This window comes from Chaetomium globosum, genomic scaffold (genome assembly GCF_000143365.1).
Source record: "Chaetomium globosum CBS 148.51 scaffold_7 genomic scaffold, whole genome shotgun sequence".
NCBI lineage: Eukaryota > Fungi > Ascomycota > Sordariomycetes > Sordariales > Chaetomiaceae > Chaetomium > Chaetomium globosum.
In genome coordinates, this window is record NT_165982.1 from 3,524,896 (window position 1) to 3,548,560 (window position 23,665).

Consider the following 23,665-nt stretch of genomic DNA (forward strand, 5'->3'; position numbering starts at 1 on the left):
GAGAAGTGACCTGGAACGGCTGGGCCGGGCGTGATACCCGGGAGAGAGGACATTCTGGTTCGCAAGCGGTCCTTGAGCAAAGGGACCCCCGAAGTGAGCTGACGCGTCGTGTGTTATGGTACAACAACCACTCCGCCACCAAAAGCAACATCACATTCTTTCTTTCCATTCTTCCTCTATCGTTTTGTGCATCCGTGGACGCATCCAACGGACTTTTCTGCCTACACCGTGTATCCATGTCCCCAAATAGGTGTACAGTCTAACGACATGAGACGAGACGAGACGTACACGTACACGCAACATGAGTCAGGAGGGAAGAGATCAAGCCAAACACAAGAAAACCCAGTCAGTCAGTGAGTTGGATAGCCAGCTGGCCATCCATCAATCCATCCGCCCGACCGTTACGCCAACTCCTCCCTTATTTTCTGTCTTTTTCTGCTTTAACCCTTCACCTTGAAGATGGCCTCGGCGAGGCGGCCAACGTTGTCGCTGGTGATGCCGGCGACCGAGATGCGGCCGTCGCGGGTGGCGTAGACGCTGTGCTCCTTGGCCAGGGCGTCCATCTGCTCCGGGGTCAGACCCGTGTAGGCGAACATGCCGATCTGGCTGGTGATGTGGCTCCAGTCGTGCTTGGAGCCGAGGCGCTCGAGGTTCTCCTTGAGCAGGGCGCGCATGGTGATGATGCGGTCGGCCATGGCCTTGACCTCGACGAGCCACTGGTCGTACAGGGCCGGGGTGGTGAGGATCTCGGCGGCGATGCGGGCGCCGTGAATGGGCGGGTTCGAGTACAGGGGGCGCACCAGGATCTTGATCTGCGAGTCGACGCGCTTGCGCTCCTCGGCGTCGGCGCACACCATGGAGAAGGCGCCGATGCGCTCGCCGTACAGGCCCATGTTCTTGGCGAACGACTGGGACAAGCAGATGTTGTGGCCCTTTCTCGACGAAGTGGCGCACAGCAAAGGCGTCCTTGTGGATGTCGCCACTGGCAAAGCCCTGGTAGGCCATGTCGAAGAAGGCAAAGTGGCCCTTGGCCTTGACGGCCGCCTCGATCTGCGTCCACTGCTCCTGGGTGGGGTCGACGCCGGTGGGGTTGTGCGCGCAGGCGTGGAACAAGAACGCGCTGCCATTGGGGGCCTTGTTGATGTCGGCGAGCATGCCCCCAAAGTCGAGCCCGATGGTGTCCTTGTTGTAGTAGGCGTACTTCTCCACCTGCAGCCCCGCGTCCTTGAAGACAGCGGCGTGGTTGGCCCATGACGGCGTCGGGATGTAGATGGTCTTGTTGCCGGGGAAGAAGCGCTGGATGAAAGCGGCGCCGATGCGCAGAGCACCGGTGCCCGAGATAGACTGGGTGATGGCCAGGCGGTCGAGGGCCGAGCTGTCCTTGCCGTAAGCGAGCACAGCGGCGGCCTTGGTGAATTCGGGCACGCCCGTAATGCCGGCGTACTCTTTGTTCAAGCGCGACTCGATCACCTTCTGCTCGGCCTGGCGCACAGACGGCAGCACGTAGGGCTTCCCCTTGTCATCCCGGTATGCGCCAACGCCTGCAAAACGGAGCACCACGTGTTAGCTGGTTGCGGCAGCGGGGATCCAACAGGGGCGGCGGGGATCGCTGGAGATCGCACGAACCGAGGTTGATCTTCTTCTCGAACGAATCGGCCTTGAAGGCTTCTGTGATGCCTGCGCAACAAACAACCGTTAGTTTTCTGTGCTCTCTCGAGTTGGAGCGAGCGGGGACCGGGTGGTGCGCTCCCCCCCCCCCCCCCCCCCTCTCCTTCCCGCTCTCCTCAAGGGTGCACGATCCCGAGAAATGGCTGGAGAAAAAAGCCGCAAAATCCCGTTGGGTAACAAAGTCCACGATCCCAATGCACTTTTGCCGGCTCGGACCAAGACCACATACTTCCTGTTACAACTTTTGGTCAGCCTCGTCGCACAAACACAAAGCTGCAATTCAAGGGATTTTCCTCGAATTTGACATACAGGAGGACCCTGCGGGACATTGGCCCCATGTGGACGCAGCGCGAATCGCGGCGAAGTTGCGGGGCACCGCCGCCCGCCGCGACGCAGGTTCTGAGGGAGGAAAGCATCATTTCTGTGAATAGAGAGGAGGGGGTGAAACTCCGGGTGTTTGTCTGAGGGAAAAAAAAAACAGGAACAAACTAGAAGCAGCTCAGGCCAGCGAGGCTCGTGTGGTCATAACAGCTCTCAACTCTTACTCCCTCGGCGCAGCGCAGTCACTGTGGGGCTGACGTTGGAGTGGGCTCGGTGGCCTGTCGACAGTGGGGCACAAAAGTTTGAGCCAGCACTGGTTGGCCAATTGGCAAAATTGCCCGGGACGGAGGCGGCGGAGCGCCCTCCCGCGCTGCCCCCGACCTCGGCCGAACCGCGCCCGATTCAGACAGAGCAAACGTGGGGGAGGCATGGGGAAGGGGTTGAAAGCACATTCAACCCTAACCCGGTGGCCGAAAATTGACGGTCCAGGCCAACAGGCCGCCTTGCAACCCCCAATCGAAAGCAATGTCAATTGAGGGTTTTTTTTACCCCTCCAAAGCAGATCACTCCCCCCCACCAAATTCAGAGTTTCAGGTGGCTTCTCGCATCCTGCATAACCCTCAAGATCATGAAACTATGTGGTCAGTGTTTTACGGCATGTGTGACAACTGACCCCAACTCTCCACGTCAACCTTGTGGCTCGGTGTGTTCGGGTTCTTCTTGCCATCATTGGAGCGGGTCGAACGGGTGAGGACTCTGGGCATTGACCGGCCACCCCTTGCCCTTGCCCGCCATGATGTTGCTGACCCCACAGACCGCCTCCATCCCCTGTCCCCGGATTTTCCCACCCTTGCCGACAACAAAAAATCAACGCCGCAACACCAAAACTCCAACTGCCGAGTTGTTTCGGTCGGGTTGTGTGATGTGATAGGTGTCGACGTTTGAAGTGCGTGGTCGCAGGCGAACAGTGCCGGTGAATCGTTGAGATGCCAGTCATCTGTGTGTCCAGGGATTTAGGTTGAGACGCCTACCAATGACATCTGTGGGCCTGAAGACAGATCCTCAGCTCTCACAACAACTTGAACACTTGACAATTCATGTTCAACACAGTATTACCATGTTGTGGCCGTATTCTCAAAGTACCAAGAACACAAATCGAGTTGCTGGTACCGAGGTGATCGTATCGTCACACTTCACAGGGGAATGAAGCATCTTCATGGCGAGTCTGGTGGTATCAACGTCTCGTGGTGTAGCAATAGAAGAAAAAGGGTGCACCTCTTGAGTCTCAGCATCGCGAACCATATATCAAGTCCGGATACCAAACCCCTTTCCAAGGAGTTCCCGCCCCTTTTAATCGTATCCAACCAACACCCACTTGCTCGCTCGAGTCCCTCTAGTTGACAAATCACCATTGCCTTCGGCTGCACAATTATCCTCTCTGGCACAACAGAGACTGACCTCAGACTGATTCCAGATGGCTCTCTTTCTTACTACCCTAGTCCTTGCCGTCTCCGCTACGGCTCGGGGTATCACCGAAGCCCCATCGGCGATAACGCCGGCCGCAAAAGCGGATTGTGCCTTGACCAACTCCATACCAGGGTGCGGTGTAAGTGCAAGCACGAATCGGGAGCCTCCCTTTCCCCTTCCGATATTCCTGGCCACTAACATCGCCACCTCTGCCAGATCGGATGTCTCATCTCTGCTGGCGGCGCTGCCGGTTGCTCCAACCCGTTGGACCTCGGTTGCCAGTGCAAAGTTGCCGCGCAGATCCGCTCTCTTGCCTCGGATTGTGTCACGAGCGCGTGCGGTAAAGAGGTGGGCTCTACGCTCCAGTCCGTGGCCGGTGCTATATGCACCCAGTGTGTCTTCTAGACTGCTATCATCGGGGATGATGGGGCATCATGGGCAAGGTCAATGGATTCTATTATCTTTTGTACACGGCACCGGGCCGGGATTTGCCATGTATTAGTTTCAAGCTACTTTAAGTCGAAATGCTATTTTGTGTCATTTTGCCTTTGGCCCATAAACCTGAGAATACCTAGGCGGCCGTGGTCGTCAAAATCGATTCCCGGGATGAAGTCCAGAGCCCAAGGAAGAGAGAACGATGGAGAACATGTGGGGGATCTGGCTCCAGGCCTAATACCACTCGCTTTATTAGCACGAGAACAGCGGATCCAAAGATTTCCCAGCTGTTTTGTCCTTGTTGTGCCTTTTCCGAATTAGTTACAATGGATGTAATACGTCTTATATTGAGCTTCAAGCCATCGACTTCGAACAAATTCTGATGTACTGGCGGGAGTTCAGACGAAGGCGAACACATGGTTAACGTGGATGCGGTTGGGATATCCTTGCTTAGAACACATGATTCTCAGGGCAGGGTTGTTACAAGGCCTGCGACGAAGAGCTGAGAAGTGTCAACCCCTGAATCCCTCTTTCCAGCTTTTACTGTGTGCATACCCACACAATACCTGCTGATGAGTACCCAGTGCCGTAGCGTTGGACTTTAGATTCTTAACACCGATTCCGGGTTCCACCTCTTTAGCTTCTTCCCAGCGGCCAAGCACCCAAGTCGCCTTCCAAACTCCACCGAAGCAGATAGAGTTTGCATGGCGATGTCCACAATTATTAATCGGCATTGAGTGTGGACGCGGACTTAGTGGAATTTGTTTGAACAGTGTCTTGAAATCTCTGTATGGTTCCTTGATTAATTGTCTCCATCAAGCAGGGGCAATCATTTCACCGGCAGTTGAATGGGGCGTTTCGGAGTACTGGGGCAGATATATAAACCTCTCTTCCTTCCCCTTTTTCACTCTCTACTTGCACATTTTAAGGATCCCAAGAAGCCACGGTATAATCAAAACCCCTAGTACCACGTCATCAAGTCACCATGTCTTCCACCGATTACAAATTTGAGGGGTGGTTGGGCTTCGACAAGTCCGCGGCCGAAGGAAACATGAAATGGGCCGAGTTCGAACCCAAACCGTGGGAGGAAACCGATGTTGATATCAAGATTACACACTGCGGAATCTGTGGTAGCGACCTTCACACCCTACGAAGTGGCTGGGTATGTTTACTCCACCCTTTCCCCATGGTGACTGAGCATTGCTAATATCACGACAGGGCCCAACCAACTACCCTTGCTGTGTCGGGCACGAGATTGTCGGCACCGTCGTACGTGTTGGTTCCAAGGCGGAGGGCGGCCTAAAGTTTGGTGACCGCGTTGGTGTTGGCGCTCAAAGCGATTCGTGCCAGGGCCGCAAGGGTGACTGCGAGGCCTGCGCGTCGGGGATGGAGAACTACTGCGGTGTGCACCACGTCGGCACCTACAACGGCGTCTACCTCAACGGCGGCAAGTCCTACGGTGGATACGCTCTCTACAACCGCGCCCCCTCGCGTTTCGTTGTCAAGATCCCGGACGCCATCAGCTCGGCCGACGCAGCACCCATGTTGTGCGGTGGCGTCACTACGTATGCGCCCTTAAAAAACCACGGTACCGGGCCGGGGAAGACGGTCGGCATCATCGGTCTGGGCGGGCTGGGTCACTTTGGCGTCATGTGGGCCAAGGCCTTAAAAGCCGACAAGGTCGTGGTTGTTTCGCGCACGTCGGCCAAGAAGGAGGATGCGCTGAAGATGGGGGCCGACGAGTTTATTGCCACGGCCGAGGAACCTGATTGGGCCAAGAAGCACGCTTCGACACTCGACATCATAGTCTGCACAGTCTCATCATCTTCGATGCCCCTGATGCAATACCTGTCTCTACTGCGTTTCGATGGGACGTTCGTCCAGGTTGGAGCCCCGGAAGATGGTCTACCGACTATCCAACAATTCCCTCTCATCTTCAAACGCCTCAAGATCACAGGCTCGTTGATTGGTTCCCCGGATGACATCAGGGAGATGTTAGCTCTGGCCGTGGACGCAAAGGTCAAGCCATGGATACAGGAGGTCCCGATGAAAGATGCCAACAAGGCGATTGTGGACATGGAAGCGGGAAAGCCGAGATACCGCTCTGTCCTTGTCAACGAGCCTCAGGGAGTCTCGCAGGTAAAAGCGGGATTGTGAAGTCTAGCCAGATACACCCAGCACCGTTTGTATATATGATGATAGACCGTACATGAACAATTCAAGTTAACACCCCCGAAATATATTTTCATACACCGCTGTGCCCTCGGGCGTGCCGGAACTTCTACAGATTTTTGGCTACATAGGAAACCGTGCCCAAGGGCCGGATGAAAACCTACGTACTATACTAAGGTCCTTCAAATCAGATTCCTTCATACTACTGATGTCCTGGCCTTCTCCAACCCCATCTGCCCCCTTTGTCGGGATGTGATTGGTTCCAGGGATGCCATCGATTCCTCCGTTTCCTTCCCTCTTTCCGTCTCCTCTGGCTTCAGTTCTCTTCCAGGGGGGCTCCCTGGCAGTATTCTGCTTGGCAGTTCTGCTTCTGCCCTGGGTCTTGTTTTCCGCCAGGGTCCCCAGCTCCCACGGCTCATGGTTTTTATCCTGCAGTGAGCTGCACAGGTTTTTGCCGATCGGTGTGCGACGCTAGGGGGCCCAGTCCCCATGTCTCCGAGACGACGGCTATTCCTCGGGGTTCCTTCCTGGTTAGTGTGACTCTTTCCAGAATTGCAGGGGACCAATCCTGATTGACTGGAAAGAGGGCGAGGGAGGCCGGATTCGAACCGACAGCCTTGTGGCTTCCAGGTGTAACACACTCCAACTACACCACTCCCCCACACCCCCGAAATACCGATGAACCCGTCAGAATATTGGCTTGTAAACGCAAAGACCAGGTTCCAGTATCGAGTTCTAAGAGACTTATTTTGCGTCGTAAAGTCCCTGGGTATATTTGCGCAAAGGGACCCGGGCACAGTCCACCTGAATATAACTACCTATGTACATGTACGTTTCTGGAAGCAATGTTAAATAATTCATGAAGATGATGAATTCTCCCTCTATAGTTGCCGCCCATTCTACATCCCAGACAAAAGCTTATCCGTGTTTAGAGGAAAAGAAAAGTGGCAGCCAAGCCGGCGATGCCAGCAACGGCGGCAACATATCTCGGGGTACCTGAGGCGGCGTTGCCAAGGGCTTTGTTGTACCGGTTGACAGCGTTGGTGCACTGGGCCACGTCCGTAGCCAGGACAAGTTCCAGGCCGGCGCCGAGGATGCCGGCGGCGCCGTCGTCGGTACATTGGGCGGCGACACTGCTGATGGTGGGGGCGGCGCTGGATTGCCAATCGGACATCCGGCTGTTATAGCTGCTCCAGGAGCTCGACAACGACGCTGGCGGCGTAGGGAACGTGCTCGTCATAGCCTTGCAGAGCTGATCGGCGTTGTCGATATTGTCACCACTGTCGATTGCGCTCTGAACGGCTTGGAGGGCGTCGTGTTCAGCAACCCAGCTCCCAAGGGCGCCGGTGGGAAAAGGAGGCATGTTGTCCAAAATGCGTGAAGCTCCCTTAGCGCATTCCTCCGTATCGCGCGCTAGGAGTGGAGCGGCAGTCACGGCCGGGCCGGGCTGTGCCAGCGCTGAGGCCGTGGCAGCGAGGGCGAAGGTGATGAAGGCTGGAGTTTGCATCTTGAAGTAATGGTGTATATGTGCAGGTTCAATGATCGGGTTGATCGAATGAGCTGACGTGGGTTTTCAGTATGGGTGGGTGAGTCTTGACTGAGAAAAATAGGAAGCAGATGATCATGCTGAGCTGTGGGAGAGATCATGAACAGCTTTAAACCTCATCCGTGGTATTCTACGTAGCATCCAGCCTCAGCCCCCTGTTCGCGTCGAGGCCTCCTGACCTCCTGAGGCTGGAGGTGGGCTGGGTTAATTGGCGCCATACGTGGCTGAGGATTCTGCCGCAGCGCTCTTGGCCATGTATGTCCCTGAAAAGCTACGGGGATTGGCCACTAAATATCGATCCTCTCGCGCTTGGACCTCGGCAGAAGCCGACTGTGCATGCCTTTGCCAACAAGGACGCCCTCAACAGATATCCACGTGTTGCCGGTTCGTTCATTAGCGAGCCTCACGTCAGCTTGCTGAGAGGCTGAAGCCCATCGCATCTCGATTTGAGTTTCCCATCGCGTTTCACAGAATGGGTGATCCTCGTCAGATTGTAGCTCTGGCATTCTGGGCGTTGACTGTTTGGGTAAAAAACAGCGCCCTTATGTGGGGATTTTGATCCTTCGCCCCCGAGTCCGAATCCGACCCAACCCGATTGAATTGATCCTTGACTACACTACTTCGTCCCTCGTTCAAGGAAGCAAGAGTTTGAGCAAAGGGCAGATATCAGATCAGGTCTTTACCCAGGAGAGGCGGGGTTAACTGGGCGGGTACCTTAGTTACCTATTCAGTTACAATTCGTAGTCAATCTACTTACCTACCTTACCTAAACCAACGTTCTCACTAAGGTGCTAACTAGGGTAAGTGTACCTATGTAACTAATGCACATGTTCATTGTTTTAACCGTGCTCTGTCTGCGTCAGTTTCGCCGCCCATGTAGACTCTAGAGATTATCGGAGGAGAGGCTTCCAGGTTCATGGCCCGTATCCCGAAAGGAGGAGCTCTGAACGCGAATACAAACCGCCAAATAGCATACGGTTGTACTTGTGATGCCGGATAGGATCCATGCGGTGGGGTGGCTTTCAGAATAGAATCTGTGTCGGAAAGTTGTGTGATGACAAGAGTTCTCCCTGTCTTTAGCCTCATGTAGAAAGTGCACTCAATTACTCGCGATCATTGCTCTGACCGGCAGTCCATGTTTGGAAGGATCTTCGTGATTTGATTTACCCAAGGGGCTTGCTCCCGGTCTCAAGTTGCCCACCCACTTAGGTACCTAGTAGGTACCAGGTACGAGAGAGCAGGTCAGCTAGAATACCTAAGGGAGCTGCGGTCCTTGTTAGAAAGCTACCAGGAACGGATTGTTTATTCCTCGTACGCGGAATTGACCGAGGAGTCAGAATGGTCAAGCTAGACTAGTGGCTTTTGTTTTTGCGCTCTGCGCCAGCACCTCCACGGCAGCAACCGTTCAGTATCGCCGATACGCGTTGAATCCCGGGTCAGCACCGCAGACTCCCCAAAATGTACGGAAATGTCCTTAACAAATCCGACATGGGGCATTTTCAGCCCTGCCCTGGTGGCAATCAAAGTTTCTAGCGGTGGAACATAAGGCGACGTTCGCTTTTTGGTCATCAACTCCGCCACTGGGTTGACTGCAAACTGCACGGGAACCGATATCAACATCTACCCTAAGGGAGCGGCCGATCTAAGCATTTGGCACAATTGCAGTATACCGGACCTGTCCTTCCAGTTTGACCTTGAAACTTGAAATGCGTCTTAGAGGAAGCTGGCAGTGTGATAAATCTTTGAGGCTCGTTATTGTTGGATTAGCCACATAGGACTTTCTGGCGGATACCAGCTGTTGAACAGCCATGGCACCGGAAACAGTCATGACACCCGGAAACAGTTTCATGGAATTTTGGCAGCACAAAGACTCGGGTTAACTCAAGAAGACAAAGGAAAGATTTAGGATAAATCCACTTGCTCTAAAGAACTCTAAGAAGCGGTGGAAGAAGATAAATCAATTCTTTCTCCACATCTGTTGGAAGACCAACAGCCACTGATCCAAGGTGTCACACACACAGGAAGATGGGAATCCACACGGCTGAGCCTAGGAGGCTATGAGAGTCTGCCAAAATCAATTGTCATTGTCCCCCTCTTCCCTCTGTAAGGGGGTTCCAAACCCGTGATGTCTCTCTCTGAGCAGCGATGGTGGCACCGCATGCAACCGCACCTGGCCTAAGCCGAGTGATCTCTCCGGCCTAAGCCGACCGATCTCTTGACACCACGTTCTGGGCCTTGACCCATTGACCCTCCTGTGCTCAGACCTCCTGGTCTACCTTCCAACAACATCTTTCCATCTGAATGTCGTTTTCCAACAGTTATCCTCCCCCCAAAGCCTAGGAACACACCCTAATAACTGTTTGGTGCATTTCTCGGAAGTAGCCTGAGTTTCACCGCAAATGGTATTACCTGGGAGATCCCGCTCATTCAAGGCTGCTTTGACGAGGGTACACCTCGTGGACTACAGACCCTGTGCATTATGGGCAACTCACAGGTTTCCGCCGGTCTCTCGGCCCCCGTAGCCATCCATCCGCAGTTACCTCTTCTCCCATACACGCCCCGCGAACAAGCTCAACGGTGTGTTGATAGATCATACGACCCGGAATAGGAGATCAACAGCATCCTGTATGAACACCACGTGGTCAAAAAAAAACAAAAAAAAACAACGCAACCTCGATGTCTTACGATTTGCCTCTATCAATCATAAATCTCTCTGATGGAAAGAGCACGGAATGTTATGTCACAGTTAATCTCTCGCAGAACACATTCCTCAACGGATCTGCGCCGTGGGTCGCTTGCAAGGGAACAAGTGTGTTCAACTTGACCTCTGCCGCCTCCTCCTTCAGAGGGATGATAGACAAGGATTACGGAGTGTTTGGCATTAGGGATGCTTGGGTATTCCCAGACGGTGTTCCTGATGTCGAGAGGTACTGTTGCTCTCACCCCGTTTGACCCTCGAAGTAATATCGTTTCCTCTCTACTTACCGCGCTACGTCTCAGGAACGACTATAGCGAGATAGGGTACACCGGAATTAGTCTCGATTGCGGCTACCCCTTGAATCTGGCTACCTATGACAGTCAAAGCTTGGCGGTAGACGCTTCGTACGACTACGACTGCAGTCTCTCGACCTCGCCAGTCACGTTTACTGGATACCGGACCGACGTCCCGCCCATACCACACACATATTACACACGGAGCTGCACCATCAACTCAATCTCGAATACTACGGCTATGGCCCTGCGAAGGTACCAGGTTGAAACCAATAACTTGGGCGGCAACAACGAGACATATGACTGGAACCTTTGCGCTCTACAACCCAGGCTCCGGAGATACATACAGGCTAGAGCGTATCTCCGTCATCGATGACGGCGATTGGCATGCGTGCACCGCAGGCTCACAAAGTCTGCCGTGGCAGCTAGTGACATGCCAGTACATGCTAGGATAACCGACTTGGGTTTCAAGTCCAGTGGTATTGTGACGACCGGGACCCGCGCAGCGTGTGAGTACAATCCTCCAGACTGCGCCATAAACGCTTGCCGTGCTACTCGGTGGGCGTTAGGATTCTCTTCAATAGAGCAAGAGCTCCCAGCCGAAGTCTGCGAAACAGGGGAGGGGCAAGAAACTTGCGGCTTGCCGGTAGACGCCGCGGAGCTGATCATGTCGGTGTCTTCACTGTCTTGGACAACGTCCGGGAAAGCCTCAATGGACACGGGCCCAACTCTGCCATGGATCTAGTACATACAGCATATCACGGAACCATGCAAAAATTGACTTGTTTGCCTGCCTAGGTACACACCGTAAATGTGATAGTCCCTGTGACCTGCCCGTCAACTTTGAAGTATCCCGGCGCCTCGCGCCCGTAGCTCAAGGTATTCGATTCGCCGCCGCTTTGGGGGTTTGGGCAAAATGTATTGTTGCCACAACCTGCACCAAAGAGGTGTTTTTGAACAATCTTTGGGCTGGATGAGCCAAAAGAGCCGGGGCTAGACGACCCGTTGGGGGCTGCATCTGCGGGAGGGTAACAGCGTATCACGTAAGATTGGACTTTCATTTAACAAGGGCCCTGATTGATGGTTAAACACGGTTGATTGGCACTGGATTTCGGAACCAAAACTTTTTCTTAACCGGTCCCCAGGGATGTTCGCCTATCACGACGCACCGGTTCGGCAGCGAACCGGTTGCGTCCTCTCCGTGACCGAACGGGAGTACCAGAAAGCCCGATTGCATGGCTTCGGGAGAGCCATGCTTGGGTGTTGTACAAACTATTGGTTTATTGCTAAAGCGGGAGCATTAGCGAGGTTCGCCTGTGCATGAGATAATAATACAATACTGGGCTCGTGGCTTGGTGTAGGGGACTAAATGGACGGGAATGTTAAGTTATAACTGATGATAAACGCCACACACGCTCCATAAGGCGAAGCCCCCGGATTTATGACCGATCTTTCCCTCACTGCCTGGTATTTGTCCCTGATAATTATTTGGATCGAGGCCGGTACTAATCGTCGAGCGTCTCTCCATCCATGATAGGTGGTGAGTCGCAAAATACCTCATCTTATAATGACTGAAAAGCAGCCAGAGCTTGGTATCACCGAATTGGGGGCAAATGATACGAAAAACAGAGAATTGCCGCTGAAGGACATTGGTTTGCGGAATAGAGCTGAGCGTGTCCATGAGTTTCAAGAAACGGAGGGTTACATCATCGATATCAACACTGAGGATACGTCCAAGGTATCGGGCCTTAAGCTCGCGGGAGACGGACATACTGTTTTGATTCCGCAGCCGACGGACGACAAACATGACCCGCTGAATTGGAGCTGGGCGAAGAAACACGCAATCCTGTTTGTTGTGGCCTTCGTTTCATTCCTTCCTGATTATGGAAGTGCCACGGGTGCGGTAACTCTGATACCGCAAGCCGAGTGAGTCCCCTTTGCTTGAGTAGTGAGAGTTAGCTAACAAATAAAAATAGGGAGTGGCATACGACACCGGACTATGTCAATCATTCACAAGCTGGGAATGTGTTCATGTTGGGTGCAGGTGGCGTGATTGGTATGCTCCGAGGTTTCAGGGCTTCGATGGACTGATTCATCTGACCGTCTTTATGATAGTCGTTATGTTGAGCGCCTACTTTGGCCGACTCCCTGTTGTCTTTTGGTTTCTCCTCGTGTCGACGGCAACAGCAGCTTGGTGCGCCGGGGCCACTACGTTTGAGTCCTTCATGGCAGCCCGCATTCTCAATGGCTTCTTCTCGACTGTTAGTCAGGCGGGCGGACTCATGTTCCTCAAAGACATCTTCTTCTTCCATGAACAAGCGCGCAAAATCAACATCTGGGCGTAAGTGCCGTGAGCCCGCATGTTAAGACAAGGTCGCTAACCAGTAGCCGTGGCGTGATAAAGCTCGTTCATCGTGATTAGCCCGTACATGGGCCCTCTATTAGCCGCCTTCATCACGGAAACACAGCGTTGGCCGGTGCCGTTTTGGGTCTTCTTTGCGATGAATGTCCTTGGCCTGGGGCTGGTGGTCTGCTTTCTCCAGGAGACGTACTACGACCGCATCATCCCAATCGATGAGCAGCCAGCACGGGGTAGCCGGATATCACGGTTGACGGGGGTGGCGCAGTGGAAGTCACGCCACCTTCGCAACACATTTGGGCAGGCATGCTGGCGTACTGTTATCGTGTTGACAAAGCCAACGGTAGCCATAGCATGCCTCTTCTACGCACTGGTAAGTTCCCCCGGGACCCTGGATGTCCAATAGATGGCAGAGAGAGACAAAAAGCTAACTGAAAGGTCGGTGATTTTTGAAGACATTCGCGTGGGCCGTTGGTATCAACACGACACTTGCGATTTTCGTGACGCCGCTGTACGGCTTCGCCCCGAGACAAGTCGGCTTCTTCTACTTCACGCCGGTAGTAGCCGTGATCCTTGGCGAGTCAGCGGGGCATTGGTTGCATGATGCACTGGCGAAGCGTTACATTCGCCAACACAAAGGCCACTTTGAGCCCGAAGCTCGGCTGCGTGTAGTGTTTTTCTCGATGCCGTTCGTCATTGTTGGCCTGGTGCTCATCGGGCAGTGCTTCGAGAACGCATGGCATTACATGGCGACGAGTGTCTGTTGGGGCATGTATGTTTTCGGTATGATGATTACAACAGTGGCGCTCAGCAGTTACTGTCTCGACAGCTACCCGGAGGCGTCCGGGGAGGTCTCGGCGTGGTTGAACATGGCGCGGACAGTTGGGGGTTTTATCGTCAGTTATTTCCAGGTAACGTGGGCTGAGGCGCAGGGCACCAAGTTGAGCTTTGGTATCCAAGCGGCCGTGTGCGCGGGCGCGTTTTTATTCATCATCATCCTGCTTCGATGGGGGAAGGCGATGCGTGTTTGGGCCGGTCCGTTGAACTTTGCAACCAGTTGAGGGGAGCGACCATGGAAATGATGTGAATTGACCCATGGTGGAATTGTTGGTAGTGGGCTAAGCTTGATAGTGAAAATGAAACGGTTGGTTTTGGCTTTTCAAGATTCTTTTCCCCTGTTTCCTTTTTCTTTTTCTTTCTTTTTTTTTTTTTCTTTTCTTATCGCGGAGACCGTGTCGCCTCGATGTTTTGTGCATCACCAGCTTGGAAGAAAACCAGCTCCATCTTGCGTCATTCACACTCAACTGTCAGCTGTTAACAGCTGGTCCCTGGCCTTCAAACCCTCCGCGTTTCCCCAGCTCGCCCAGTCATGTTCTTAGGCAACCTTGACGGACCCGCTGTTCCGTCTTCATCCTGCAACCACCAAAATGCCAACCAAGAGGAGCGCCACATCTCAGGACGAGGATGATGACCTCGAGCCTGTCGAAGATTTGACACAGCCGCTGGCTCTGCATTCCAAGCGCACCGAACGCCGGCGAAGGAAACAGGAGAAGCGTGCAACTTCAGCATCGTCGGCCGCCAATCAACTAAGAGGATTTCTCGACCTTCCTCTTGAGCTGATGATGGCCATTTTGGATTTACTCCGTCCCAGCGATATTTTTGTCCTGTCCCGAGTGAATCATGAGCTCCGCAACTTCCTGCTCGCAAATGAAATGATCATCACCCGCCGCATTATCGATTTCCGTTACCCAGTTCTCGAACGATGCCTTATACCCCCGGTCCTTATGGAAAACATCGACCCGGCCATACAGCTGCTGCTCAAGAGCCCCGACCGTCCGGATCTTGCATTATCGCACCGGACAAGCCCTCACAACATCCCATCCCCGGACAACACGCTCCATTGCACATGTCTGACCTGTATGGTACGCTGGAATGCGCTCTGTGCCGCCGTCGACTTCGCCCACTGGCAAGACCATCTCGACAAGGGCATACCCATTCCGACGGTTCCCCGCGGCACAGTTCCCCCGTGGAACGGCGAACTCCTTGCGAGGAATCGCCGCGTAGTCCTCAAAGCCCTGACCAGCTCCCTGTGGTACGCCAGGATCCTACAGGCGCACCTCGACTCTACCACCAGGTCGATTCGCCGTCACAGCCATAACAAAGCCGACCAGCGCCCTCATTTTTACATGACCGACACGGACATGAGGGCGAGCACGGACGCTTTTTTGCAGCGAGAAGGTCCGCCTACCTTCGACTATCCTTACTCTCGAGAGCTGTATTACATGCTCGAAGCTTTCCTGCCGGGAAGGAGTTGGATTGCCGCATCCCAGAAGTGGGTCTACATCAAGCAAACGCAGGAGTGGCATGAAATGGACCTCGGGATGCTGGCCAATATGGACCAGTTGAGGCGGCAGGTGCGCCAGGACCCCGTCGTTCAATCATCTGTTCAACCATCCGACGGTCAGGAGGCCAGAAGTGATTTCGCATGGCGTGCAGAGAATCCGTCGCGTTTGGCGGGGGCTGTCCTCGAGATCTGAGAACCCTTGATACCCATATCCGGTGCCTGTATGCGGCGGCCGCCGATTGAAGATGCCTCTCCTACGGGACTTTCTTCGACGCAATCACTGTCTTTGGCCGATCGTTGTCCAGCTTTGGCTTGGTGGCGGCGGCGGAGCCCTTGCTCGTGGTGTACCGTGTCTGCCTTGCCAATTCGCATCTGTTACCCATCTTGGCCTGGCGATCGCGAACCTCGCGTCTGGTGTCGTCTAAGTTACCGGGGGGAGCTGTCGACAAGCAAATTGACTCATGGATCATTTAACTATACCGTTTCCTTCCGCTTAAGCCATGGAGAGAAAGCCCCCAGAGGAGTAATCACCAAGATCGTCGGGGGTGGACGGACCCCTGTCATTCCCCGCATGGACAGCTTTGGGGCGCAGCTGGTGCGGACCGCTTGCCTGGCGGTTGATTGCGGGCCCTGAGCCCGGACGGGTATGAAAACAAACAATACCTAGTTATAAGAAGTTGCCTCACTACCTTCCATTCTCGACCGATCTCAAAACAACTGGCTCCTCCATGCCCCAACGACACACGGTGGATGGCTGAGATGCACGACCTTTATCGACATTATGGAGCCCGCAGCATTTGGGAAAAGTACGATGTCCCTAAGTGTCCCGTGGTCGAGGTAACGGAACTCTGGGTCGAGGAGGATGACAGGGAGTCCACCGCTGTCTTGGAGACGAAGACTGTCAACTCACTGGATGTGGACAGTTGGTTTGAGGAACCACCGCGCCGATATTTCCCGGGCGGCGCTTACACGCGAGCGGTTCGCCTTGTTTGGGTGGGCGAGGAGCGCAAGAATGGGCGCGCGAGCCCATCGACCGGCACACTAGAGAAGTTGTCGGAAGAATGGGGGCTGCAGGATGCTCTGGACTATGCTCGAGGTTGTTTTGCCGGAGTCTCAGCAGTCGAGCCAGACGACGACAAGCAGATTTTCACGGTCGCCTACCATCCCAAGCTCATCGGAGCTTGGCTTCACACGGAAGCCAATTCCCTTGACTCAACACCTCAAACACACGCCATTATTTTTGCCGAAGGCGAGGAAAGGGTCGAGCTTTTCCGTATCCTGGATTCGAAATGGGCGGCCTCCAGCGTGAAGCACCCGATGTTTCCCGCCCTGCTCTGCAGTCTGGTGCTTGCGCATGGACTCGATAGCACGCTTGAGGATATCAAAGCGGCCGTTAGGGAAGTGGAGGCGCGTACCGGACATCACCGCTTTGCGTCACGGCGCCAGACACAGCCGGCTGCTGGCGAACTCGGCAGTCTTTCGGCACAGATGAGCGGATGTGCCGCCAAGCTGGCTAACGGGACACGCAAGATGAAGGTTGTTGAGGCCGTCAACGACTTCATCTCCCAACACAATCGTCGGAGACCGCCGGATGCCCAAGAACAGGGAGCCAGTTCCCTCACCCACCCTAGAAATGGATTTTCGGCATCTCACCTTGGCCTCCTCCGGCACCGCGTCCAAATGCAGGCAGTCGATGCAGCCTACGTGCAGCAACGGGTGCAAATACAAATCGCTGCGCTATTCCACCTTATTGCCCAGCAGGACAACGCCATTGCTTTTGATACCGCCAGCGCAACACGGAGCATTGCCGCATCTAGCCAGCAGGACTCGTCGTCGATGAAGATGCTCGCCTTGGTTGCCATGTTCTTCCTCCCCGGGAGCTTTGTTGCCGCCTTGTTCTCTGCGCCTCTATTTGCTTGGGACGAAGCCTTAACGGCTGGGGGGATGGCTGTGGGCACACGGCCTCAGTTTGCGCTGTTTTGGGCGGTGACAGCGCCGTTGACTGCTCTCATTTTTGTTCTCTACGGTTTGTGGATGTGCGTACAAAGTAGAAAGGAGCGAAATAAAAACGGGAGCACGTTTGTCTAAGGGAGCGGAATAGAGAACAAGGGTTGGCAACCACAAACCTCACTTGAATGGTACAGCTCCATCTCATCCGGGCTAGTTTAGGCCAAACTAACGATTTCTTCGCCTGTTCCGGAAGTGCTCCATCGTTCGAGTTGTGCTTCGATATCACCTTGTTTGTGAGCCGAGTCTTGGCATCCATGGCGAGGTTACGTTGAGCAACGCAGGACGGCGTTTCTCATGGGGGAAGTCCGCCATGTGCGAGGATCCGGCTCGCCGGGTTGCAACGCTGCTCGTCTTGGCAGGAACACGAGCAATGCAGTTGGCGAGCAGAGCCGGCTTCTTCCGGTCTCCGGAACCGCGAACCGGCCTCTGCATTAGCTCCGCTGTGCGACCCGTTTCTGGAAACCTTGACCGGAGGCTCTTGGCGGAGGGCTGGCGATGGGTACGCGTATTTGAAGGCAGGATGGCCCCCTTCTGTCTTCGCCTTGGATTGCTCCCCCCCGAGTCGAAGTTAGCCGTAGCCGTCTTTCCCCTTGGCATACCCCCGTTGCTACTCTGCCCTTCCATCACCATGAGTTTGTCTTTGCGGCGATTGCTTTGCGCCGCCGGCCTTCTGCCTTTGTCCCTGGCACAAATCACAGTGCGGAGTGAGCCAGAGTCTGCGGCAGAGGCAACGGTGGATAGCTTGGACTTCTCAGACGCCGCAGGGGTTCAGCTAGCAACGTTGAAGGGCATCAATTTCGGTTGCAAGTGCTACCCGGGCGAGAGGTGCTGGCCGTCGGCAAACAAGTGGAATGCCCTCAACAACACTGTTGACGGTCGGTTGCTTGTTCATATCCCGCCAGGCGCCCCTTGCCACAACACCTTCAATGGGCTTCTGGGAATGGTGAGCACCTACGACGCGAACAAGTGTGCTGAGGTCACGCAAAACTTTGAGAACGAGTCGTGGACGTGAGTAATGCGTCCCCAACCATGTCGACTGAGAAGACGTTTGGATACGCTGACATGGGTACCTACGAACTTATTTCTAGCGTGAGCCAGCCTGCTGCCGCGCTCTGGACCTACTTCACGAACGACACTTGCCGACCGACGCAAAACCCTACCGATAGCTGTACGCTTGGTTACTATGGTGTGTATGTTATTATGGCGTCCACGCCGCGGCACGTCAAGGCCGGCATCGACTTTGCCCGCCGAAACAACCTCCGGCTAATTGTGCGCAACACCGGCCATGATTTTATCGGCCGGAGCACCGGTTATGGCTCGTTGATCATCAACACGAACAGTTTCCAGCAAATCGACTGGATCGACTCGTACAGTGGCCCAGGCGCCTACAAAGGCGGCGCTGTCACTATTGGGGCCGGTGTCCAGGGTGAAACCATCCTGTCCAAGGGCCATGCTCGGGACCCTCCACTTGTCGTTGTCACAGGTGAATGCCCCACCGTCGGTATTGCCGGTGGCTTCATCCAGGGTGGTGGCCACGGCCCGTGGACGACACTCAAGGGATTTTGTAAGTACCATACGCCCCCTTTTGCTAGGCGCACTGCTTATGCCTCATAGCGGCCGACAACGTGCTTGCGTTTGAGGCCATCACTGCCTCGGGCCACTACGTGACGGCGAATGAGCGCCAAAACGCGGATCTTTTCTGGGCTCTGAAGGGCGGTGGCCCGGCTTCGTTTGCCGTGATCCTCTCGGTCACCATGAAGACCTTCCCGGATATCCCGTCGGCTGGCGCCACGCTGTATATCAACTCGACCCACACTCTTGACTCGGATGTTTGGTGGAACGGAACCACGGCTTTCCACAAGTGGTCCAACCACTTTGTTGACAACGGGCTCTACGTTTACTTTGAGATTATGCCTTTGACGTTTCGCGCACGGCCGTTCGTCGGCATTGGAAAGAGCAAGGCCGAACTGCAAAGCATTGTCCAGCCTCTTCTGGATGAGCTGACGGCCAAGGGGTTGCCATTCGATTTTGACATCAAGGACTTCCCAACCTTTTACGACTTGTATGTCGACCTCTTTGAACCCGAGGCCGCAGGAGGCTCGGCGCTCACGGGTGGGTGGATGTTCAACCACGAGGACGTGGCAACCAACAACGACGGCATTATCGAGGCTTTCAAAACAGTCCTATCCCCCGGACCCGACCTGTTTGGCTTCATGATCGGCCATTTGTTTAACCCAGGCTATGGAGCCCCCAAGAGCAATAGCGCGACACACCCGTCGTGGCGAAACGCTACCAACTTCATCATTGCCGCCCTACCCGTGGCGGTTGGCTCATCGTTGGCCCAGAAGGCGGAGCTCCAGAACGTTTTAACGAATACCATTGATGAGGCTCTGCGGCAGGCGAGCACCAGTGGGTGCACCTATGTTAACGAGGTGAGCATTCTTTCATTGAAACCACGCACATGACCGGAATAGTAGTGCAGTACTGACATGAGCGTTTGTAGGCCGACCCCTACCAACGGGACTGGCAGAGCCACTTCTGGGGCGCCGAGTACCCAAAGCTCAAGGCTCTGCGATGGAAGTGGGATCCCCACGGGGTCTTTTACGCCGTGTCGACACCGGGAACCGAAGGTTGGGAGGTCATCGAGGACGGGACCAGGTTGTGTAGGAGGCTATAAAACATCCCTACGCTCCTACCTAGGTAGGTAGATATGACTTTAATGTGTAACGTTGGAAGGTAGATAAACCGACCAGCGTCGGATTCTTGCAGCTTGTTTTCCTAGCCTTCAAAACTATCATTTTTGATGATGTTATCGACGCCCCTTCATTATCAACGGTTTGCGGACAGGTTCCCCTAAAAGGCAGTTCCGGGGTCGATCGCAGCGCCTCCGCTCTCGGAACAGATCACCGCTGAAAGGCTGGCCCCACAACTCGGACCAACCTCGTTAAAAGGCCGAGGGTCGGGGCCTCTTGTCGCGGAGCTTTCCACCTTCCCAGTTTCAGGCCGATCAATGACGGCACAGTAGCGACCGAACCCGAATCCCGAACCACGCGACCTTAATATATCCGTACAGATTCGTACAGCGGTAATACTATATCATGCCTTTCGGGGTCCAGTGAACGGACGCCGCTTCTTGACGATCTTCAAAACAGACATACTGTTCCGGCTATCCCGAATGGCGGACAAGCGGCGCCAGCTGGAAAAGATGAACCCGAATCGTGGCTTCGGCGACTTGCCATCCCACTGCGCAACTACCTCAAGGTTGACGTCGAGAACCGAATTTTATTTGCTGGTTTCCTCATCACACTCTCCTTCAGTTTCACACAGGTCCCGTAAGCAATCCAGCGTCTCCGTGGAGTCACATCCATGATCCGATCCCGCGTCCGGGTCCATCGCCTTCGACTTTGCGAAAGCATGCAGACACTTGTCTCTAACAATGTTCGCCCGTAAACAAGAATCTTCTACGTGTTCCATCTGATGGAATGCGAAGTCTTTTACAAGCACCACCCTCCATACGAGGGTAGTGGCGACCGCTGCAGCCGCAATGAGATCGCCGCCGGAACCGCGACGCAGTTCTCCATCTTGGGAATGAGTACCACCTTTTGTGGTACTATCAACCTGTTTGTAGCCGGATGGATGGCTAAGCGGTTCGGCCCGCGGGCCGCGCTTATGGTGCAGACTTTGGTACCGGCTATCCGGGTGGCCACGCAGATTCTAGGCGTCCTGGCCGGCGGCGAGGCTGGTATCATCATCATCCAGTGTACACAGCTGATTACCATTATCGGAGGCCCGGTTGGGTACATGTGAGTGGAGTTTGCGCCGATGTCGCTTTACCGTTCGTTCGGCTTTCACGCCTAGCGTTCCACGACCTGCAGATTGTTGACTAGATGGCACGGAATAGCTTGGTCGCCAATATCATTGCCGGTGAGCTGGTTGCGCCCTTACGACGGACAGCCGTGTTCGGCATGCTTCAGGGCTGTATCATGTTGGGACAGGGGCTTGGGTATCTAGGTAAGCAAGATCCCCATCACTTTTCTCGTTCGGTATGCTGAAGTTGGTGCTAGCCGGCGGCATGATTGGTGACGTCTGGGGCATTAGCCGGCCATTTGAAGTCGCCTTTTATGCATTCTTACTATCATCCGTGTATGTGCGAGTTGCGGTTCCGTACATTGCCGCCGAATCATTGTCCAGCGGCTCGAAGACCAAGTCCAAGGGCTTCGCAGAGCTGCTTTCTCCATTGCGGGTCCTTGTTCCGCAAAAGGTCTTACTGGAGACGGGGGTGTCAATGAACCATTATGGCGTCCTCTTTCTATGTGCCGGAGTATTCCTGGGCGTTGTAAGATTCCAGTTCCATTCACCTGCAGCCCGTAAACCTCCCCCGTATGCTGATCTCGTTTTATAGCTAGCTACGGGATATGCACCATTGCTGATTCAGATGTATGCCACCGCTGTGTTCGAATTCCAACAGGCAGACAACGGCTGGCTCATGTCGGGGTTTGCCTTTATGCGCGCCGCATTCTTGATATTCCTTTTCCCTCGCATTATCAGCGGTGGCCGGAAGTGGTATATGGCCCGGGAACGAAAGAGAGATGGAGAAGGTCCTAAGCCTCGCCAGTCGTCCCGCCTAGCCACGAATCCAGAGGAACTCGAAGCCCCTGTAGGGAGCCTTGCCGAAGAAGAACCAGTCTCGTCCGGCGAAGCGGAGGATGGCGAAGGCACCGCTTTCGACCTTTTCTTTCTTCGTATAAGCTTGGTTGTCGACGGCGTGTTGACCATGTGCGCAGCCTTCGCCACCAAGAGCTGGCACATTTATCTCGGTATGCCCTGCTTAACAGCGCCTCGTGGTCTTGATCTTGTCAATCGTGCTAATAGGCCCAAGCTGCCTTTTTGCTCCCCTTCGCCTCGGGCTCAGCACCAGCAGCCAAGGGCGTCATGACCGAAATGTGTTCGGCTTCAACGAGAGCAGATGCCTTGAACGCTCTGACACTCGTCGAGAACATCGCCAGACTCGCAACTCAAGGCCTCTTCGGCTTCGTCTTTGCGGCCTTGGCACAAATTGGTAAACCACATCTGACCTTTTTTGCCAATGCGGTAAGCTCCCATTCCCCGTCAGGCTGTCGACAAGCATTGGGGACTCATAATACGGATGTAGGCAATTGCACTTCTTGCATCTGGCATTTTGTTGCTATCTCGCTTTCCTCCTGAGGGGAGCAGGCTCGCGGAGGCTAGTGATGCCCCGGAACACCAGGTTGAGATCGAGGAACCTGGACAAGACCAAGGTTCGCAGCACAGTTTCAGGGGATAATTACGCGCGTTACACAGCCGCAGTCACTTGAATGAACTTGCGAGAACAACTGAGGACTGCGGAGGTGCCCTGGTTTAGCACATTTAAAAGGGCTATGCCCCCATGGCAACTGTCAACCCAACGTTGAAGCTTGGGTCGGCACTTTGACGCCGACATATCTACACCTTAAAAACAACTTCTTTCACGATGGAGTGGGATACCATAACGCAACCATGGAAAAAGTATGGGCAATTGTCAAGTTGGGGACATTGACTTCTGCGCCTTGCAACGGGACTGGTGCGGCTATGTTACAGCAATGAGGTTACGTTTTTAATTAGTGGTGGGTACAAACACTGACCCCCGTTTGCATCTAAGTTTGGTTATCCGCCTCTAACCAAGGGTGTTCCGGTTATTGGGTGTGATTTTGACCAGTCCCACTACTGCCGACTGATACTCTTTTTACCTCATTTACACCTAATCGCATCGGCTAAAGTGGCACATGGTAGATACCTAGAATTCTTATATTGCCATTCGTTTATTCTGTGCCTGCTGGAAAAGAGCGCCTTATTTCTCCCGTTTGCGGGGTCAGAGCCAAGGCGACTCTACCGTGGCCGGATCCAGTTGGCTTGCTTGTAAGGAGGCCAACCCCCTTTCTCATGCCGTTCTCATTCTCCTGAACTTTCTTGAAAACCTCCCAGGACCTCGATTACCACTCATACCAAACAAATGATTATCCCAGCTTCCGGAAAAGGTCATTGGGCACCATTCACGATGAAGTCGTTGTCATCCATGCTTGCCGCAGCCCTTGAAGTGGGCGCCTTGTGGTGTCATGCTGTCAACGCAACTCCAACACGATTCCAGAGTACACAAACATCGGTGGCGGCCGAAGACGGGGCTCCGACATGTTCTGACGGCGCCACCATTGAGGGCCTATGGCTGGTCGAGAAGATGAACGTGACACACACGGAGGACCTGCTGGCGGAGCCTGGGAGCGCCTCCTGGACGGTCACCAACACACTGACGAACATGGCTGAGCGTCTCACTTGCTTCCTTGCGTGCCAACTACAT

General features: G+C 54.4%; 8 protein-coding genes across 8 annotated transcripts; 4 read left to right on the forward strand and 4 right to left on the reverse strand.

Moving 5' to 3' along the window:
- Positions 1–440: 440 nt before the first annotated feature.
- Positions 441–1,127, reverse strand: CHGG_10690 (uncharacterized protein; the record flags this gene model as incomplete). The annotated part of the gene is made up of 1 exon (XM_001228616.1): positions 441–1,127. The coding sequence occupies one exon, from the start codon at positions 1,125–1,127 to the stop codon at positions 441–443; it is 687 nt and encodes a 228-aa protein (XP_001228617.1).
- A 1,444-nt stretch (positions 1,128–2,571) lies between these two features.
- On the reverse strand, positions 2,572–2,784 carry CHGG_10691 (uncharacterized protein; the record flags this gene model as incomplete). The annotated part of the gene is made up of 2 exons (XM_001228617.1): positions 2,572–2,623; positions 2,735–2,784. The coding sequence occupies 2 exons, from the start codon at positions 2,782–2,784 to the stop codon at positions 2,572–2,574; spliced, it is 102 nt and encodes a 33-aa protein (XP_001228618.1).
- A 2,092-nt stretch (positions 2,785–4,876) lies between these two features.
- CHGG_10692 (uncharacterized protein) lies at positions 4,877–6,048 on the forward strand (the record flags this gene model as incomplete). The annotated part of the gene is made up of 2 exons (XM_001228618.1): positions 4,877–5,053; positions 5,110–6,048. 2 exons carry the CDS (start codon positions 4,877–4,879, stop codon positions 6,046–6,048), a joined length of 1,116 nt encoding a protein of 371 aa, XP_001228619.1.
- Positions 6,049–6,991: 943 nt separating this feature from the next.
- On the reverse strand, positions 6,992–7,570 carry CHGG_10693 (uncharacterized protein; the record flags this gene model as incomplete). Its single annotated transcript, XM_001228619.1, has 1 exon — positions 6,992–7,570. One exon carries the CDS (start codon positions 7,568–7,570, stop codon positions 6,992–6,994), a length of 579 nt encoding a protein of 192 aa, XP_001228620.1.
- Positions 7,571–10,966: 3,396 nt separating this feature from the next.
- Positions 10,967–11,854, reverse strand: CHGG_10694 (uncharacterized protein; the record flags this gene model as incomplete). Its single annotated transcript, XM_001228620.1, has 3 exons — positions 10,967–11,341; positions 11,407–11,618; positions 11,770–11,854. The coding sequence occupies 3 exons, from the start codon at positions 11,852–11,854 to the stop codon at positions 10,967–10,969; spliced, it is 672 nt and encodes a 223-aa protein (XP_001228621.1).
- Positions 11,855–12,720: 866 nt separating this feature from the next.
- Positions 12,721–14,020, forward strand: CHGG_10695 (uncharacterized protein; the record flags this gene model as incomplete). Its single annotated transcript, XM_001228621.1, has 3 exons — positions 12,721–12,941; positions 13,023–13,332; positions 13,415–14,020. 3 exons carry the CDS (start codon positions 12,721–12,723, stop codon positions 14,018–14,020), a joined length of 1,137 nt encoding a protein of 378 aa, XP_001228622.1.
- Positions 14,021–14,386: 366 nt separating this feature from the next.
- CHGG_10696 (uncharacterized protein) lies at positions 14,387–17,391 on the forward strand (the record flags this gene model as incomplete). The annotated part of the gene is made up of 2 exons (XM_001228622.1): positions 14,387–15,434; positions 16,091–17,391. The coding sequence occupies 2 exons, from the start codon at positions 14,387–14,389 to the stop codon at positions 17,389–17,391; spliced, it is 2,349 nt and encodes a 782-aa protein (XP_001228623.1).
- Positions 17,392–17,941: 550 nt separating this feature from the next.
- Positions 17,942–22,376, forward strand: CHGG_10697 (uncharacterized protein; the record flags this gene model as incomplete). The annotated part of the gene is made up of 10 exons (XM_001228623.1): positions 17,942–18,321; positions 18,402–18,877; positions 18,928–19,745; positions 19,817–19,971; positions 20,466–20,645; positions 20,769–21,116; positions 21,215–21,324; positions 21,378–21,649; positions 21,716–22,130; positions 22,186–22,376. The coding sequence occupies 10 exons, from the start codon at positions 17,942–17,944 to the stop codon at positions 22,374–22,376; spliced, it is 3,345 nt and encodes a 1,114-aa protein (XP_001228624.1).
- Positions 22,377–23,665: the final 1,289 nt, after the last annotated feature.